The 19,691-nt window shown below is 41.7% G+C and overlaps 2 protein-coding genes across 4 annotated transcripts in view; one reads left to right on the plus strand and one right to left on the minus strand.

Annotated features, from left to right (window-relative positions):
- Positions 1 to 552: 552 nt before the first annotated feature.
- LOC115416439 (uncharacterized) lies at positions 553 to 10,614 on the minus strand. 3 transcript variants are annotated; one of them, XR_003934978.1, is made up of 4 exons: positions 10,354 to 10,614; positions 7,809 to 8,433; positions 4,264 to 5,861; positions 553 to 567 (listed from the first exon to the last, which is right to left on the minus strand). XR_003934978.1 is itself a non-coding variant. In XM_030130210.1 (3 exons), the coding sequence occupies exons 2-3, from the start codon at positions 8,367 to 8,369 to the stop codon at positions 5,274 to 5,276; spliced, it is 1,149 nt and encodes a 382-aa protein (XP_029986070.1). In that variant the 5' UTR covers positions 8,370 to 8,433; positions 10,354 to 10,614; the 3' UTR covers positions 4,116 to 5,273. The 3 variants fall into 3 exon arrangements, 2 of the variants coding, with proteins under 2 accessions (XP_029986070.1, XP_029986071.1); XM_030130210.1 differs by lacking the exon at positions 553 to 567 and having other exon boundaries at positions 4,116 to 5,861; XM_030130211.1 differs by lacking the exons at positions 553 to 567; positions 10,354 to 10,614 and adding an exon at positions 10,079 to 10,137 and having other exon boundaries at positions 4,116 to 5,861.
- Positions 10,615 to 15,006: 4,392 nt separating this feature from the next.
- Positions 15,007 to 19,691, plus strand: part of LOC115416434 (choline kinase alpha-like) — a 48,792-nt gene continuing 44,107 nt past the window's right edge. The window contains exon 1 of the mRNA XM_030130206.1: positions 15,007 to 15,445. Within this exon, the coding sequence (XP_029986066.1) occupies positions 15,204 to 15,445 (242 nt within the window). The 5' untranslated portion in view covers positions 15,007 to 15,203. The remainder of the gene's footprint in view (positions 15,446 to 19,691) is intronic.

Genomic DNA, 19,691 nt, shown 5'->3' on the forward strand with positions numbered 1-19,691 from the left:
GGGTCCTGTCCATCCGCTCCCATCACCGTCACACACTGGTCCACTGGGTGGTTACCGTGGAGATGAAAAAGTCACACTGATGGAGGTAAATCTGTCTCATCACATTTTGAATTATTAAAGCCACTGAATTTTTTTGCACTGAAATTATGTGAATTTTTTGTCTCTTAATTTAACTATGTTCATAAATTTAGAATAAAAAAACTTCAGATGCAAAAACTTCAGACCACACATCCGAGACACCAAGGATAAACAATCGATCAAAACTCAAGTCGAACCGACAGCCGGCCAATCAGGTTACGTTAGGCTGGTCATGTGACACCGATACAGGAAGACGGTCAGCACAGATGTGTGATCTGAATTTACTGCATCTGAAGTTTTTTTTATTCTAAATTTATGAACATAGTTAAATTAAGAGACAAAAAATTCCGATACTTAATTTCAGTGCAAAAAAATTCAGTGCTACAAATTCATTGGCTTTAATAATTCAAAATGTGATGAGACAGATGTACTTCCACACACACTGTTCACATGTGGTTTAGGCTGAACTCACACTTTCACCAGTAAAATCTGAATATTTGCAACCTGATTACTGTGCAGCTGTGGAGCAAAAGGCTTCACTAATAGCACATGGGACAGGTTTAGTCTGACGAGGGCGGAGTTAAACTGAAAACCACAGAGTCGCTGAGTGGAGTCATGAGATCTGAGGACGAAGAGGAACGAGTGTGGAGCACAAGTGGACAGACTGTACGGTCTGAGTCAAATTACAACAGTTTTAGTTCAAGGTTCAGGGCTTTTTTTTTTTTTTTTTTTTTTTTTTGGTCTTTAACCCTCCGGTATCCGGGTGCGCCTTTTAGGCACACTTTGCACTTTGTTTTAAAAAACTTCATATTATTTTTCACAATTTAAATAAGGTTAGAATTGAATAGTTTTTCATTTTTGCATAATCTTTAAAATTCTGGCCACCAACTGAAATGTGCACAGTGTAAACAAAAGAAAATTACAAGACTAGCATCTGTCTCCTAAGTGTGCCTAAAACGCACTACTTCTTCCATTTGATATGTATGATTAGGGCTGAGCTTGATTTACAAAAATAATATCAAATTAGAGCAAAAAAATAAATCAAAATATATTTAATAGTTTGATCTACATGTGTGCATTTTACGCACACTTGGTGACAGATGCTAGTATTTTTGAACATTTGACCTAGCGCCAAAAATAATAATGCAAATCAACCAATGTTGGAGTTAATCACTGACATATGCCAGGATGAAAAAATCAAATAATATGTGATCCACTTTTTATGAAGTATATTGAAAAAAATTTTTTTTTAAATTTTTTGCATCCAAAAAAAAAAAAGGTTTGTTTACATTACAAACACGGCATTTAAAGGGTTAAAAAATGTGACAGTTATTGAATATTTGGTATTTTTATTTACAGCTCAAGTTGCTGAAATAGAAAAAAGTGTAAAAGAATTAAAAACAAACTGTATGAAAAAACTTTTGACATTATTCCACAAACGTGCCAAAAAGGCACACTTGGTGCTTAGTAAGGGCCTTGCTGGACGGGATACCAGAGGGTTAATTTTGTATTTGATGTGAATACAAACGCACATGTTGCTCAAATGACCAGAGTAGTTCACCTCCTCAACAGCAGGTGGTGCTGTCATTGAATTTAACTGCACTAGTGTTGGGGTTTCAAACCTCTGCCTGGTACAGGAGTGTCCAGCTCATGTCAGTTCAGTTCCACATTCAGCTCCATCTGATCTGCAGTGGACCCAACCAGTCAAATAAGAACAGAATAATACAGAAGTAAGGTCAACGCCAAACTTTTGTTCAAGAGTGAAAAAAGTTCATTCACATTATGAAAGGGTTTCCATCTACAAACTATCCTTTCAAAAGATGTGAATAACATGAACAAACTGAAAAAACTCAGTGTCATTTGAACACTCTTCTGCTTCAGTTTATCATCTCCACATGTACGTTAGAACTGACAGATCACAGTGGATCTACAAACACACAAAACATTTAAGAACAGACAGAATATTGTTCAAATTGTACTTAATTCTCTTAAAATATTTCAGGTTGTTCATATTTGTTCAGGTTATTCACAGTTTCTGCAAAATGATACTTTGTTTTAGTGTAAATACATGAAAATATTTACATTTACAAAGAGAAAACATTTGCAGTTGTCATTGTTTCTATGTGATTCTGACAGTGTTTGACTGGTTCTGACCCACTGGACACTGAATTGATCTGAATGTGGAACCTGAACTAAAAGGATTGTTCAGATCTTCAGTGTAAGTTTTGCATGAAAATATGAATGACCTGAACAACCATGTGTAGTTTTAACAATAATATGCCTCAACTTCTCATTTATACACGCACACTACACACAGCGATACACAAACATTTGGTAACAGGCAGAATATTGTTCAAATTTTAGAGTTTGGAACTAAAATAGGAACCATTTCTACAATAATATGTCTCAGCTTATTTGCAGATCACAGTCAATCTATTATTTTGTTAAAAGTTGAACTGTTTTTTCTTAAAACATTTCAGGTTTACCCAGCTTCCATTGAACTGAATACTGTACTCTACCTTTTCTATGTATAGCCTGGAAGGTACGTGTATGTGCCCATGTACATGTGTGTGCATTTATGTGTGTATATGCATATATATAATTTTATTTATTTATTTTCTGACCACTCCCAGCTGATGTTTTGTTTTGTTTTATTATTTTGTTCTATGTGTGTGTGTTTAAAAAAGAAAAAACCCAATAAACACATTTATACACAGGGTGGGGAAGCCAAATGTACACTGAACATTTAGTTGTTTTTTCTCAGCAGACACTACGTCAGTTGTTTTGAACCCAAACATATACTGATGTCATAATCATACCTAACACTATTATCCATACCTTTTCACAAACTTTTGCCCATATGAGTAATCAGGAAAGCAAACGTCAAAGAGTGTGTGATTTGCTGAATGCACTCGTCACACCAAAGGAGATTTCAAAAATAGTTGGAGTGTCCATAAAGACTGTTTCTAATGGAAAGAAGAGAATGACTATGAGCAAAACTATTACCAGAAAGTCTGGAAGATACTATTAAAGAAGAATGGGAGAAGTTGTCACCCCAATATTTGAGGAACACTTGCGCAAGTTTCAGGAAGCGTGTGAAGGCAGTTATTGAGAAAGAAGGAGGACACATAGAATAAAAACATTTTCTATTATGGACATTTTCTTGTGGCAAATAAATTCTCATGACTTTCAATAAACTAATTGGTCATACACTGTCTTTCAATCCCTGCCTCAAAATATTGTACATTTTGCTTCCCCACCCTGTATATAAAAAAAAAAAAAAAATCACATAAAAGCCAACTAAAATTGTTCATGTGTGGTTTTACTGTAGATTTTACTGAGTAACAAGATAAATATGAATAAAACAAACCTATGAGGAGTTGTGTTTTAAAAATACAATTATCTGATTATTTAAAAAAAAAAAAAAAATCTAACATTTCAGGTTGTTCATATTTGTTCAGCTTATTCACATTTTATTGCAAGGATAGTTTATAAATGTAAATTTGACACCCTTGATTGTTAATATCATCAGTGTAATTTTTTTTATTTTGTAAATTCATCCCCAGGGCCGGACTGGAACCTTTTGGGGGCCGTATTTGGTCCTCGGGCTGCATGTTTGACAGCCCTGCTCTACCAGATCATACACCTGTCTGCATGTGCGTCAGGTTATAATGAGAATAGGGCTGTTAGAAAATATCAGTTCTGCAATATATGGTGATATTTCATTTCACAATACTGTATCGATATTTTTAGGTATTTATTCAAATGCAGATATTGGAGGTTCATTTTTGTATTTTTGTTTTTTTTAATATTTTATTTATTTCCCACTCCTTTATTCAATAATGTTGGTTCCTTTGTTGGGATTGAACTCAAATCCTGTTCTGATGTTAGTTCTGAACTAATAGAATCTGAACATTTGAACAGGATCCTGTTCTGATCAAATAAAAATGTCTTTAGTATTTGTGCAGATTTCTGCTGTAATTCAATTCTTCAAGGAAATAATCATTTTTAAAAAAGAAACAAACAAAAATTGCCTTTTTAACAGTATCATGATATATCGTATGGTGATCCCAGTGTTGTGATTTGTATGGTATCTCCAGGTTCTTGTGATACACAGCCCTAATGAGAACGTACGGTTACATGGCACTGATGGGAGTTTGAACTTAAAGGTGTTCATTTCATAACAGGACACGTTTCAAGCTGCGTGAACATTACATGGACTAATAGCACCACCTGTTGTCATGGAGGATGAATCATAATCATCAGAACTCGGAGAAAAAAATGTCGATGTTTGTGAAGCAAAAAGTCTGAGTTGAATAAGTGGAGTTTGAGCTGAAGTACAGCCGCTGTTCATGTGCCGAACCAAACCACTGTCTGTCTGGGACCTTCTGGACTCTTCTGACAGGTTTTATTCTTTTAGATCCATATGGTGACATGTTCCTGAGGGATGCACCCATCTGATCCTGGATCAGGTCTGATCCTGGATCAGGTCTAGTGGTGATCTGACAGGGTTCACTTCATTTATTACTGTTGGAATCAGTTCATAAACTCACACAGTCTTTGTCATGAACAGCTGATCCACATTCATTTACTCTGGTCTGTGGTTCTGTGCATCATGTTGTTTCTGCTGGAAAACTAGCACACAGTCCACAAACCCAGGACCAGGACCAGGACTGGGACCGGGATCAGGACCAGGAACAGGACCAGGACTGGAATGTAACTTTACATTTTCTACCATAAACTGTGAAACAAGCGTTTAAAGTCCAGCCTGATCCCAGTCTGGGGTCTGGACCTGGTATGTGGGCTGATCAGACCTGGTCTGGGGTCTAGACCTGGTATGTGGGCTGATCAGATCTGGTCTGGCCCTGGTATGTGGGCTGATCAGATCTGGTCTGGGGTCTAGACCTGGTATGTGGGCTGATCAGATCTGGTCTGGCCCTGGTGCTCCTGCTTCAGCCTGGTTCCTCCAGTGGTTCTTCTTCTGTTGCAGACCCAGGTGGATCATCAGACCCAGGTGGATCATCAGACCCAGGTGGATCAGCTGTTTGTGGTTCTAACACCAGACCGGCCGTTCCAAACATGAGCTGGGCGTCCCTGTCTGTGGCTGACGTCCTCTGGTTCCCGTCAAACCTCTGTCGTGTCCCTCTGTAAAACTACGGGGTTGATTGACGTGGCGTGGGCGTGGCCTGCGTCCTCTACCACAGCCAGCTGTCCAGGTGTTGGACGCAGTAACAGGACTGTTCCAAGATGGCCGACAGTTCCCCGTAGCTCTCCTCCCTCCAGGTGGGGAGGAGCCTCTCATTGTTGAGGGCCTGCAGCTTGGGCGTCCCCTCCCGGAGGACGTGGTACAGGCACGGCCAGCGGCTCTGGATCCGCAGGCGGGTCCGGCGGTCCAGCGTGATGCCGCGGACGATCTTCTTGGCCCGGAGCTCGCGCAGCAGAGGCAGTTTAAGGCGGGAGAAGACCAGGCCGCGGCTCGGAGACACGTCCAGGAACTCCAGAGACAGGGACTCCAGGGTGTAGGAGATGCCCAGGTTCCGCAGCGGAACCAGGATGTGCAGCGTCAGAGACTTGAGCTGAGGCAGCGACTGGGTGAGGGTCTGCAGCGTGGACGGGGTCACGCCCTTAAACACCCAGAAGTACTTGAGCTCCAGCACTCGCAGCTGCCGAAACTGGGTGAGCAGCGACACCGACACGTCCGACCAGTCGAAGTGGAGGCGCATTTTGGAGATGCGTGGACAGGTGTGGGTGAGTTTGGACAGAAGCTCCTGAAAACTGGTCACCTGTGGGGGAGAGGAGACAGATGAACAACAGCAGCTGGAGCTGGAATACAAAAGCTCAACAGGGAACGGTCTTCTACTCACTGGAACCAGGACGTCACATCAGGATCACTGTCCTTGGAAACGGATCATTATCACATTTTTCTCCTCAGATCGTATTTAACTCAGACCCACGTGGACCACAGTCTGTGGACCCGCTAAATCCAGGTGTTTCTGTTCTAATGCCGCGTTTCCACTGCGTGGTATCGACTCGACTCGGCCTTTTGAGTTTCCATTACGAAAAAGGACCTGGAATCTGGTACCTGGTACTAGTTTTTTGGTCTCACCTCCGCCGAGGTTCAAAGCGATACTAAACCATGACGTGTAACACTGCAGACCACTGATTGGTCAGACAGTTTTCTCTGTGACCGCCCTTTTACAAAAACAGACGCGTTAGTGGACAGTAAATACAGCGGTCCATTAACCCACATGAGAACAGCCCAAAACTACACCAGGGTCGGTCCAGGAGATTCAGTCTTTGGTGGCTGACGTAAAAATTCAGACGAGACAACACGCAACGAGTGAGTTTATCAGCAACTCTGAGCAGACGACACGGAAATAACACACCACATCGCTATGACGACCAGGTACTGGAAAGTCAGTAGTATCCTGTAATGGAAACGGTCTGCAGGAATACTGAGTCAAGTCGAGTCAAGTCGAACTGGTTCCATGTAGAGGAAACGCGGCATAACAGGGGTCTGGGATCCAAAACAATAAGGACTAATGTCAGAATAGAGTTTATATTATGGGATAGATATCAGTGCATTGGTTTGTTTGGGTTCAATTATTCTCCTTGTTTCTAAAATGTCTTTAAGGGTTAAAGGTGGACGTTTGGGTCTTTAAGGGTTAAAGGTGGACGTTTGGGTCTTTAAGGGTTAAAGGTGGACGTTTGGGTCTGTAAGGGTTAAAGGTGGACGTTTGGGTTTTTAAGGGTTAAAGGTGGATGTTTGGGTCTGTAAGGGTTAAAGGTGGACGTTTGGGTCTGTAAGGGATAAAAGGTGGACGTTTGGGTCTGTAAGGGTTAAAGGTGGACGTTTGGGTCTGTAAGGGTTAAAGGTGGACGTTTGGGTCTGTAAGGGTTAAAGGTGGACGTTTGGGTCTGTAAGGGTTAAAGGTGGACGTTTGGGTTTTTAAGGGTTAAAGGTGGACGTTTGGGTTTTTAAGGGTTAAAGGTGGACGTTTGGGTCTGTAAGGGTTAAAGGTGGACGTTTGGGTCTGTAAGGGTTAAAGGTGGACGTTTGGGTCTTTAAGGGTTAAAGGTGGACGTTTGGGTCTGTAAGGGTTAAAGGTGGACGTTTGGGTCTTTAAGGGTTAAAGGTGGACGTTTGGGTCTTTAAGGGTTAAAGGTGGACGTTTGGGTCTGTAAGGGTTAAAGGTGGAGGTTTGGGTCTTTAAGGGTTAAAGGTGGAGGTTTGGGTCTTTAAGGGTTAAAGGTGGACGTTTGGGTCTTTAAGGGTTAAAGGTGGACGTTTGGGTCTTTAAGGGTTAAAGGTGGACGTTTGGGTGTGTAAGGGTTAAAGGTGGACGTTTGGGTCTTTAAGGGTTAAAGGTGGACGTTTAGGTCTTTAAGGGTTAAAGGTGGACGTTTGGGTCTGTAAGGGTTAAAGGTGGACGTTTGGGTCTGTAAGGGTTAAAGGTGGACGTTTGGGTCTGTAAGGGTTAAAGGTGGACGTTTGGGTCTTTAAGGGTTAAAGGTGGAGGTTTGGGTCTGTAAGGGTTAAAGGTGGACGTTTGGGTCTGTAAGGGTTAAAGGTGGACGTTTGGGTCTGTAAGGGTTAAAGGTGGACGTTTGGGTCTGTAAGGGTTAAAGGTGGACGTTTGGGTCTGTAAGGGTTAAAGGTGGACGTTTGGGTCTGTAAGGGTTAAAGGTGGACGTTTGGGTCTGTAAGGGTTAAAGGTGGCCCTAGTTACCTGGTCCATCTTGGTAATGCTGTCCTGATGGGAGCTGGAGCTGGAGTGGACCCTCAGGTCCAGTGGCTCCAAAAGGGTAAAGGTCCAGTTGAGGTCCAGGTGGCTCAGGTCCCTGCAGTGGACGTGGTCCAGCAGGTGACTGAGCAGCTCGCTCCACTTGTTGCAGCGGTCCCCCAGGTCGAAGCTGGCCTTCAGCGTCAGCAGGCTGGCCCGCCGGGAAATGAGGTGGTGGGTGTAATGGTGGACCCAGGACTTCCAGCGTTCGAATTCCCGGTTTGAAACCAGCAGCCCTTCCTGACCCAGGTGAAAGACGCCGCGGCGAGAATAGTCGGCCACTCGCCACAGCTTCCACGAGCGGACCAGGCAGCTCCAGCTCACACAGACCAGGGCGCAGCTGCACTTGTCCACCTCATTCAGGAAGGACAGGACGTGCAGCTGGCACTCCACCGGCAGGAAGTTGAACGGGAAGTAGTCGTCTGCCGCTTTCCGACGGCTGCTCACGGGGACCAGGGGTCTTTTTCGTGGCGTCATGATCGTGGTCTGGCAAATATTTGTAGTCATTGGTGGAGGTCAGAATCTCCACCGGGTGGTTTTGTGGTCTGGCTTTGCCATAAATCTGTTTAGTCTGTGAAGACACAAGAACATGAGAATCAGAATGGGAACTGAGGACATAGGACAGGGCTGTCAAACATGCACCCCCCAAAGGTTCCAGTCCCACCCCTGGGATGACTTTACAAAGTGTGTAAATTCCACAGTCCAGGCTGTGGAACTCATGTTAGTGTGGGTTCCACATCCAGACCAATCTGATCTACAGTCCAATAATAACAGCAGAAGAACCCAAACAAAAGAACCACTGCAGATTTACTACTGGGTTTGATGGACAAAATAATATGACATTATGTCTGTAAATAATGACAACTGCAAATGTTTGTCTGTGTTTTAGTGCAAAAAATCAATTTAAATTCTGAACATATTTCCATTTCCAAACTCTCCTGTACCAGTAAAATGTGACTAACCTGAACAAATGTGTCCAACCTGAAATGTCTGTATTAAATTCTGTCCAGTTTGAACTCTTTTCTTCCTGTTCCTCAGTGTTTAGTGTCTTTGGAGATCTGATCCAGAATGCACATGGACTAATGAGAAGTGGAGGAAGAAGACTGAGAAAATTACACTGATTTTACTGAAGAAATGTCAATTTTTTCAGGTTATTCACATCTTTTTTGTTTGGATAGTTTATAAAAGTAAGCATTTTCATAATTTAATGGGGGCTTTTTTGCACTAAAACAAAGACAATAATTTGCAGTTGTCCTTATTTCTGGGTTCTTCTGTTCTTATTTTACTGGTCCGGTCCACTGCAGATCAAATCAGACTGAATGTGGAACCTGAAAGAACAGGAGTTTGAGAACCCTGGTGTAGGATTATTGCTTATGTGTACATTATATGTTCAATTTTTTATTTTTTTAAATAAATGATCTGCCTCAGATTAAATGTACTAAATGTTGCACATGTGAATCAGATTAACTGTTAAACTAATGACCACAGTGCTGGTTTGCTGCAGTTTTCCAGGTACATGATGGTGTGTTCTAACACGTGTGTTGGTTTGGGTCCATTTATCCAATAGATGTGTAAATGTTCCACTGGTAGAACCTGTCCAGTCCATGTATTGTCACGTGCAGACAGTGTTTGCAGTAGATCTGGTCGATCTGACACTAACATTCCTTTGGACTTAAACCCATTCTATCATTAATTCTACAGTTTCACATTCTGAGCCCAGACTGTATCTGTGAAACTACAACCAACCAGCATTTAGGACTGGATTTTCTTTTATTTGGCAAAGTTTAACTGCTTTTATTCTGACTTGTAGACCAGTGTTGGGTTGTTTGGAAATTGTCATATCAAATCATTTTTGTGATACATAAAAAAACAGGTTATGTGTAGTTTCATGGCTGGTTTCTGGTTATAAGTGATATGAAAACAGGAGCTGTTTTCTGATTCCCCTCATTAAAGTCAGATTTAACACAGTTAATATCTGAAGCAGATCATTTCTAAGACATTGTAGAGCAGTGGAATCAATCAGCAGATCTATCATTTTGTGCAACTGCCTCACTGGTCAGAAGTCCTCTCCGAATTTAGAGATCATTGTTATAAAACCACAGAATGTATGAGACATGTATGAGACTGTGATAAAGGACAAAGTCTGGACAAATGTCTCATCCTCTGGGATCCAAATTCAACCAAGTGTTCAAGTGACACTTTTAGTTCAGTCATACCTACATCTAAACTGGCTGATAAGGTCGGAGCTTCATTGTTTACCCCGTTAACACTTCGAAATCTACCGACTATAATCGAATAACTCCACACTTCAGTTTCAGATCCAGTCAAACGTCGGTTCGGAACAGACTGGAGGTTTTAAAGCAGCTCCGTTCCCTTCTCTGCCTCTTCACAGAACTCAGCCGAAGCACCCAAACACAAAAGACTTTTTCTAAAGGTGTAGACTTATGTGAGTTATGTGACTCTTATCTGAAGACAAAAGACGTGCCGTTACCTTTTAGGTGAACAGGTTCCCTTCCGTCATTAGTTATAAAGCTAATATGCTAACAGCTAGCACCAGGAAGAGACAAAGGGTTTAAAATCCAACTAATTTTTACGCTTTCTTGTGGCTCTATCAGCACTGGATGTGTAGTTGTTTAATATCAGTTTCCCTTTTTAATATCAGTAAATAACAGTAAAAATGGTAAAAGACAACACTCATTAATTAGGCCGGCTAGCTAGCAGCTGAACAGCTGAGCTTTGTTGTTGTTTCTGTTGTGGCTCGACGGTGATGACGTCATCAAAAGCCGACAGGCAGTACGTTTTATATCCCAAATTAACTCCGTCCGGTGGATGTCTTTTTTTTTTTTTTCATAACATATTTATATATTTAGTGTTATACAGAGCACAATAAGAGCATGAAAAGTACAGTGCAATATTAATAAAATAATATGACATGAACAGAACAGAACATTAGCCAGGGGACAAAATAATCTATCAAATTATGCAAAGTTCATAACTGTTACATAGATCAGTGGTTTTAATAGCTTTTTTTACTTTTTAAAATACTTAATATTTGAAATATATTGAGTGAGCTCAATTTTTTAAAATTAAGAAGGAAGGTTTGATATTTTTGAGAATTTGGATTTGTAAATGTGGTATTTTGCCAAAAATAGAATTAGATTGATTATGTAATACTGATCTGATTTGTTAGCAGCATATGTGAAAATACCAAACAATATTTTGAATAAGAAAGAGAAAAATCAAAAACAATATTCTGACAAATAAAAAACCAGACATCTTGCCAGGAAACATTTGAGAAGGGACAGGAACCAAAACAGATGATCGACATTTTCTTCTGATTGTTTACAAAAGGAGCAGTCCACACCGATGTCCTTTTACATCTGTGTAGGAACAGTTTGCAAGGATAGAATCGATAATTAATTTGAGAGAAACTTCTTTTATCTTTTTTTATTATTAAGTACTTAGAGGGTAAACACCAGATTTTTTTTTTCCATTTTAGGTTTGGAAAGAGATTATTCCAATAAGACATCACATTTGGAACAGAGAAAACTTTTTTTTTTTTTTTTTTTTTTTTTTTAATAAACCACGTATATTGCAGTTGTTTACTCTGTTTTGGCCAGAAAAACAAATTTGTCCAACTTCAGAATCAGCAAGGTTAAATTTCATCAGAGGTGGTTCATGATCTGCAGATTTTTTGAGAAACATTATCGCACCAGACAGGATAGCATCAAAAACTTGTGCATATTCCCATGGAGGTATAGGAATGGTGAATTTATCTAGAAATCCAGAATAAGAGAGTAAAACACCCTCTGAACTGAAAAGATGTTTAACTTAAAAAAATGCCATGAGTAAACCAGTTTTCCAAAAATAAAGATTTGTGTTTGTATAATATGTCTCTGTTGTTCCAGATGTAGGATCTGCATCCAGGGTTAAAATACACGTGTTTCTGAGTCTATGTGCACATATTCAGTATTTTTTTTTTTTTTAGGTTGAGCAGGACCAAACCAAACTAATAAGATAATAACGGAAAAATGAAAAAAACATCCAACAGGACTATCTTGAATTAATTTAAATTCATGAAGTGAAGAGGATGACATCAATGCCTGTTTGTCTTTAAATTGTCAAAAGTGTGATTTTTTTTTTTTTTTTATTATTTTTATTTTTTTGGTGTTAATTTATTTTTTCAAGATAAGATAAGATTTTATTGATCCCACTGTGGTCAAAATGCAGCGTCTACAGTAGCAAATAAAATAAAATAAAATAAGATAAATAAATAAATTAATTAAAAAAATAAATAAATAAAAAAAAAAAATAATAATAATAATCAAGGTGCAGAAAGACTCGAAATTGAAACAGGAAATATAGAAGAAACCCTTTCTTTTATACTAATCCATTTGACTGTATCTTGTGTGTACTTGTGTGTAGACTGCAGTGCGGTGTGTTCACCACTAGGTGGCTCTGTGACTCTCTGAATGGGACACAGATGATCCTGCCTTGGAGTGGTGTGTTCCTCTATGGAATTATATTTGTGCCAGTTTCTTGAGCGAGCAACGATAGATTCTGAGCACACAATTACAGATTTTGAGCACATAAAAATATATTTTGTGAGCACATCATTTATATTTCAAAAAGAAATTACGCTTGAGCGAACAAAAATCGATATTGTGCTCCATAAATGCGTTTGCATGTTAGTTTTACTCATAATGTTCTCTCACACATTCTTTCCATGGCGCACACACAGACCGCTGCGCTCGCTCACTTTCCCCTTCCCTCTCTCGCTCAACCTCCCTCTCCCTGCGCGCTCAGGTTGTCGTGTCCGCACGCTCAACTTGACACACACGCGACAATTGTGCCACAAAACCAACCAATCGGAGAGCTTGCGGAAGTACACTCTGATTGGCTGTTCACTCTCCAATTAGCTCGCTAGTTACATTTACCCGAAAAAACAGCGCTCGATGAGACAGACACGGACCGGAAGAGGAGGAATTGATTCTACACAAACTTATACAAATAAACATATAATGTAAACCCAGACAATGCAGTCCTAACGTTACGGCACTATAGTACAAAAACTAAACAAAGTAGTGGTATGACATGAGACAATAATCATAATAATAATAAATACTGACTGACGTTTGTGTAGAATCAATTCCTCCTCTTCCGGTCCGTGTCTGTCTCATCGAGCGCTGTTTTTTTGGGTAAATGTAACTAGCGAGCTAATTGGAGAGTGAACAGCCAATCAGAGTGTACTTCCGCAAGCTCTCCGATTGGTTGGTTTTGTGGCACAATTGTAACGTGTGTGTCAAGTTGAGCGTGCGGACACGACAACCTGAGCGCGCAGGGAGAGGGAGGTTGAGCGAGAGAGGGAAGGGGAAAGTGAGCGAGCGCAGCGGTCTGTGTGTGCGCCATGGAAAGAATGTGTGAGAGAACATTATGAGTAAAACTAACATGCAAACGCATTTATGGAGCACAATATCGATTTTTGTTCGCTCAAGTGTAATTTCTTTTTGAAATATAATTGATGTGCTCGCAAAATATATTTTTATGTGCTCAAAATCTGTAATTGTGTGCTCAGAATCTATCGTTGCTCGCTCAAGAAACTGGCACAAATATAATTCTGTAGTCCTCTGGCGTAATGTTAACCCGCAGAATCCAACATTGGACTCTTTGTAAAAGCAACACAACAGAGTGTTTTGATTCCCCTGGCACTGATAATATAATCTGGTGTCAGTGCCAGTGAACAAACCTGTAAGAATGAACGGACAAATGCATCAGTATTAGTGAGGAATGTTTCCCCATGCAGGTCTGCAACAGGCTGGTCAGTGGTTGGACTGGACAGCTGACCATCAAACGCCTCATTATTGCAGGTACTCACACAATAAATGACATGTTTTACAGGGAACTGGAGGAAGTTATGTTAACAAAACCAATAAACACGTCAGTATCTCCAAGGGAAATGATCATTAATTTGAATGTTGTAATAAACCTTTAATTTTCCTCATTAATCTAATCATACTGATGGTAAACGTCATATTCATAAGGCTCAGTTGTGTAGATCCCTCCATAACATCAACATCTGAGGTAAAGAGTTCAAAATGTATTATAAAACATAAGCCTAAGGAGAAAAAAAAAAAAAAAAAAAAAAAAAAAAAAAAAAAAAAATATATATATATATATATATATATATATATATATACACACACACACATATATATATACAATTTGCATGTTGTTTTTTCTATATATTACAACCTAAAAAATTTAGCATTTTGCATGCTTTTACTGTTGTTGTTGTTTTTTTTTACTGTATAATACTACCTAAATATTTAGTATTTTGCATGTTTTTACTTTTTTTTTTTTTTTACTGTATAATACTACCTAAATATTTCGCATTTTGCATGTTTTTACTTTTTTTTTTTTTTTACTGTATAATACTACCTAAATATTTAGTATTTTGCATGTTTTTACTTTTTTTTTTTTTTTTACTGTATAATACTACCTAAATATTTCGCATTTTGCATGTTTTTACTGTTTGTTTGTTTGTTTGTTTGTTTTTTTACTATTTACTGTTTTTTTTTTTTTACTCTTTACTATTTTTATAAATTTTTTTTACTGTTAAAAAAATTGTAAATGTGAACGTGTTCTCGAGCAGTTTGATTTTTTTTTTTTTTTTTTTAATACTTGGTAACTTTTGTTTATTGTATTGCTCTTTTTTTCTATTGTTCTGTTCACCTGCTAATTGTATCAATACTTGAATTAATATGTGGTGCGTATTTCTGTTAAATGTTGCATCTACTTGTTAATTATCAGTAAAGGTTAAATAATTTAAAAAAAACAGTCATGCAATACATGACAGATTTTTAATTTACAACACATCTCAACCTATAGTGTGAAAATAAACTGAACTGGAAAAATAAAAAATAAAAAGTCAAATAATAGTGACATTAGTTATAATTCCATTGTGTCCACTTGTCCCTGAAAGCATCATCATGCGTGTTTCGGTTGGTCGGGGCTGTGTCCGAGCCAGCCAATCAGAGCCTGAGAACGGCGCTGCTCGCTCCCGTGACCCCGCCCCCGCCCCTGCCCCGCCCCTCTGTGTGACTCGGCGCGTCTGTCACGTATTTTATTTTTCCGCTGCCCGTGAACGGTGCATTCCCGAGCCTGGCTCCGTTAGATGGTGTCTGAACCCGAGCAGAACGACGACAAACAAACAGCAGTCTGCCTTTCAGTCATTCACCGAAAAAAAAGAGTTTTTAGAGAAAAACAAGCTGCGACACAAACAGAAGAGACGTTCACGTTCAGTCGCTTTTCTTTCTTTTTGGATTCATTCTTAAAAACAACATGAAAACTAAATTCATCAACGGGGTTTCTTCGTCCCCTTCCATGTCTCTGGGGCTGCTGGTGACCGAAAACGCCCTTCAGGTCCAGCCCGAAGCCCAGGAGGACTGTAAGGACCTGGTCCGGCTCGACCAGGACCAGCCGGACACGGACACCCGGCGGAAGGCGTTCCTGTGGTGCCGAGAGTTCCTGAACGGGTCCTGGAAGAGGATGGAGGAGGAGGAGTTCCGCATCAGCATCATCAGGTACAAGGACACTGGTCCATCTGGGGGGGGGGGGACTCAAGTGGGCCAGAACTAGTCTGCCTTTATGTGGTCCAGAACTAGTCTGCCTTTATGTGGTCCAGAACCAGTCTGTCCTTATGTGGTCCAGAACTAGTCTGTCCTTATGTGGTCCAGAAACAGTCTGCCTTTATGTGGTCCAGAACTAGTCTGTCCTTATGTGGTCCAGAACCAGTCTGTCCTTATGTGGTCCAGAACTAGTCTGTCCTTATGTGGTCCAGAACCAGTCTGTCCTTATGTGGTCCAGAACTAGTCTGTCCTTATGTGGTCCAGAACCAGTCTGTCCTTATGTGGTCCAGAACTAGTCTGTCCTTATGTGGTCCAGAACCAGTCTGTCCTTATGTGGTCCAGAACTAGTCTGTCCTTATGTGGTCCAGAAACAGTCTGCCTTTATGTGGTCCAGAACTAGTCTGTCCTTATGTGGTCCAGAACCAGTCTGTCCTTATGTGGTCCAGAACTAGTCTGTCCTTATGTGGTCCAGAACCAGTCTGTCCTTATGTGGTCCAGAACTAGTCTGTCCTTATGTGGTCCAGAACCAGTCTGTCCTTATGTGGTCCAGAACTAGTCTGTCCTTATGTGGTCCAGAACCAGTCTGTCCTTATGTGGTCCAGAACTAGTCTGTCCTTATGTGGTCCAGAACTAGTCTGCCTTTATGTGGTCCAGAACTAGTCTGCCTTTATGTGGTCCAGAACCAGTCTGTCCTTATGTGGTCCAGAACTAGTCTGTCCTTATGTGGTCCAGAAACAGTCTGCCTTTATGTGGTCCAGAACTAGTCTGTCCTTATGTGGTCCAGAACCAGTCTGTCCTTATGTGGTCCAGAACTAGTCTGTCCTTATGTGGTCCAGAACCAGTCTGTCCTTATGTGGTCCAGAACTAGTCTGTCCTTATGTGGTCCAGAACCAGTCTGTCCTTATGTGGTCCAGAACTAGTCTGTCCTTATGTGGTCCAGAACCAGTCTGTCCTTATGTGGTCCAGAACTAGTCTGTCCTTATGTGGTCCAGAACTAGTCTGCCTTTATGTGGTCCAGAACTAGTCTGTCCTTATGTGGTCCAGAACCAGTCTGTCCTTATGTGGTCTAGAACCAGTCTGTCCTTATGTGGTCCAGAACTAGTCTGCCTTTATGTGGTCCAGAACTAGTCTGTCCTTATGTGGTCCAGAACCAGTCTGTCCTTATGTGGTCTAGAACCAGTCTGTCCTTATGTGGTCCAGAACTAGTCTGTCCTTATGTGGTCCAGAACTAGTCTGCCTTTATGTGGTCCAGAACCAGTCTGCCTTTATGTGGTCCAGAACCAGTCTGTCCTTATGTGGTCCAGAACCAGTCTGTCCTTATGTGGTCCAGATCCAGTCTGTCCTTATGTGGTCCAGAACTAGTCTGCCTTTATGTGGTCCAGAACCAGTCTGTCCTTATGTGGTCCAGATCCAGTCTGTCCTTATGTGGTCCAGAACTAGTCTGCCTTTATGTGGTCCAGAACAAGTCTGTCCTTATGTGGTCCAGAACCAGTCTGTCCTTATGTGGTCCAGAACTAGTCTGTCCTTATGTGGTCCAGAACCAGTCTGTCCTTATGTGGTCCAGAACTAGTCTGTCCTTATGTGGTCCAGAACCAGTCTGTCCTTATGTGGTCCAGAACTAGTCTGCCTTTATGTGGTCCAGAACCAGTCTGTCCTTATGTGGTCCAGATCCAGTCTGTCCTTATGTGGTCCAGAACTAGTCTGCCTTTATGTGGTCCAGAACTAGTCTGTCCTTATGTGGTCCAGAACCAGTCTGTCCTTATGTGGTCCAGAACTAGTCTGTCCTTATGTGGTCCAGAACCAGTCTGTCCTTATGTGGTCCAGAACTAGTCTGTCCTTATGTGGTCCAGAACTAGTCTGTCCTTATGTGGTCCAGAACCAGTCTGTCCTTATGTGGTCCAGAACTAGTCTGCCTTTATGTGGTCCAGAACCAGTCTGTCCTTATGTGGTCCAGAACCAGTCTGTCCTTATGTGGTCCAGAACTAGTCTGCCTTTATGTGGTCCAGAACTAGTCTGCCTTTATGTGGTCCAGAACTAGTCTGTCCTTATGTGGTCCAGAACCAGTCTGTCCTTATGTGGTCCAGAACTAGTCTGCCTTTATGTGGTCCAGAACCAGTCTGTCCTTATGTGGTCCAGAACCAGTCTGTCCTTATGTGGTCCAGAACTAGTCTGCCTTTATGTGGTCCAGAACCAGTCTGTCCTTATGTGGTCCAGAACTAGTCTGTCCTTATGTGGTCCAGAACCAGTCTGTCCTTATGTGGTCCAGAACTAGTCTGCCTTTATGTGGTCCAGAACCAGTCTGTCCTTATGTGGTCCAGAACTAGTCTGTCCTTATGTGGTCCAGAACCAGTCTGTCCTTATGTGGTCCAGAACTAGTCTGTCCTTATGTGGTCCAGAACCAGTCTGTCCTTATGTGGTCCAGAACTAGTCTGTCCTTATGTGGTCCAGAACCAGTCTGTCCTTATGTGGTCCAGAACTAGTCTGTCCTTATGTGGTCCAGAACTAGTCTGCCTTTATGTGGTCCAGAACCAGTCTGTCCTTATGTGGTCCAGAACTAGTCTGCCTTTATGTGGTCCAGAACCAGTCTGTCCTTATGTGGTCCAGAACTAGTCTGTCCTTATGTGGTCCAGAACCAGTCTGTCCTTATGTGGTCCAGAACTAGTCTGTCCTTATGTGGTCCAGAACCAGTCTGTCCTTATGTGGTCCAGAACTAGTCTGTCCTTATGTGGTCCAGAACCAGTCTGTCCTTATGTGGTCCAGAACTAGTCTGCCTTTATGTGGTCCAGAACCAGTCTGTCCTTATGTGGTCCAGAACTAGTCTGTCCTTATGTGGTCCAGAACCAGTCTGTCCTTATGTGGTCCAGAACCAGTCTGTCCTTATGTGGTCCAGAACTAGTCTGTCCTTATGTGGTCTAGAACCAGTCTGTCCTTATGTGGTCCAGAACTAGTCTGTCCTTATGTGGTCCAGAACCAGTCTGTCCTTATGTGGTCTAGAACCAGTCTGTCCTTATGTGGTCCAGAACTAGTCTGTCCTTATGTGGTCCAGAACCAGTCTGTCCTTATGTGGTCCAGAACTAGTCTGTCCTTATGTGGTCCAGAACTAGTCTGTCCTTATGTGGTCCAGAACCAGTCTGTCCTTATGTGGTCCAGAACTAGTCTGTCCTTATGTGGTCCAGAACCAGTCTGTCCTTATGTGGTCCAGAACTAGTCTGTCCTTATGTGGTCCAGAACCAGTCTGTCCTTATGTGGTCTAGAACCAGTCTGTCCTTATGTTGTCCAGAACTAGTCTGTCCTTATGTGGTCCAGAACCAGTCTGCCTTTATGTGGTCCAGAACCAGTCTGTCCTTATGTGGTCCAGAACCAGTCTGTCCTTATGTGGTCCAGAACTAGTCTGCCTTTATGTGGTCCAGAACCAGTCTGCCTTTATGTGGTCCAGAACCAGTCTGTCCTTAAGTGGTCTAGAACTAGTCTGCCTTTATGTGGTCCAGAACCAGTCTGTCCTTATGTGGTCCAGAACTAGTCTGCCTTTATGTGGTCCAGAACCAGTCTGTCCTTATGTGGTCCAGAAACAGTCTGTCCTTATGTGGTCCAGAACCAGTCTTCCTTTATGTGGTCCAGAACCAGTCTGTCCTTATGTGGTCCAGAACCAGTCTGCCTTTATGTGGTCCAGAACCAGTCTGTCCTTATGTGGTCCAGAACTAGTCTGTCCTTATGTGGTCCAGAACTAGTCTGCCTTTATGTGGTCCAGAACTAGTCTGTCCTTATGTGGTCCAGAACCAGTCTGTCCTTATGTGGTCCAGAACTAGTCTGTCCTTATGTGGTCCAGAACCAGTCTGCCTTTATGTGGTCCAGAACCAGTCTGCCTTTATGTGGTCCAGAACCAGTCTGTCCTTATGTGGTCCAGAACCAGTCTGTCCTTGTGTGGTCCAGAACCAGTCTGTCCTTATGTGGTCCAGAACCAGTCTGTCCTTGTGTGGTCCAGAACTAGTCTGCCTTTATGTGGTCCAGAACCAGTCTGTCCTTATGTGGTCCAGAACTAGTCTGTCCTTATGTGGTCCAGAACCAGTCTGTCCTTATGTGGTCCAGAACTAGTCTGCCTTTATGTGGTCCAGAACCAGTCTGTCCTTATGTGGTCCAGAACTAGTCTGTCCTTATGTGGTCCAGAACCAGTCTGTCCTTATGTGGTCCAGAACTAGTCTGT

The sequence above is a fragment of the Sphaeramia orbicularis genome, unplaced genomic scaffold, assembly GCF_902148855.1.
Source record: "Sphaeramia orbicularis unplaced genomic scaffold, fSphaOr1.1, whole genome shotgun sequence".
NCBI classification, from domain to species: Eukaryota; Metazoa; Chordata; class Actinopteri; order Kurtiformes; family Apogonidae; genus Sphaeramia; species Sphaeramia orbicularis.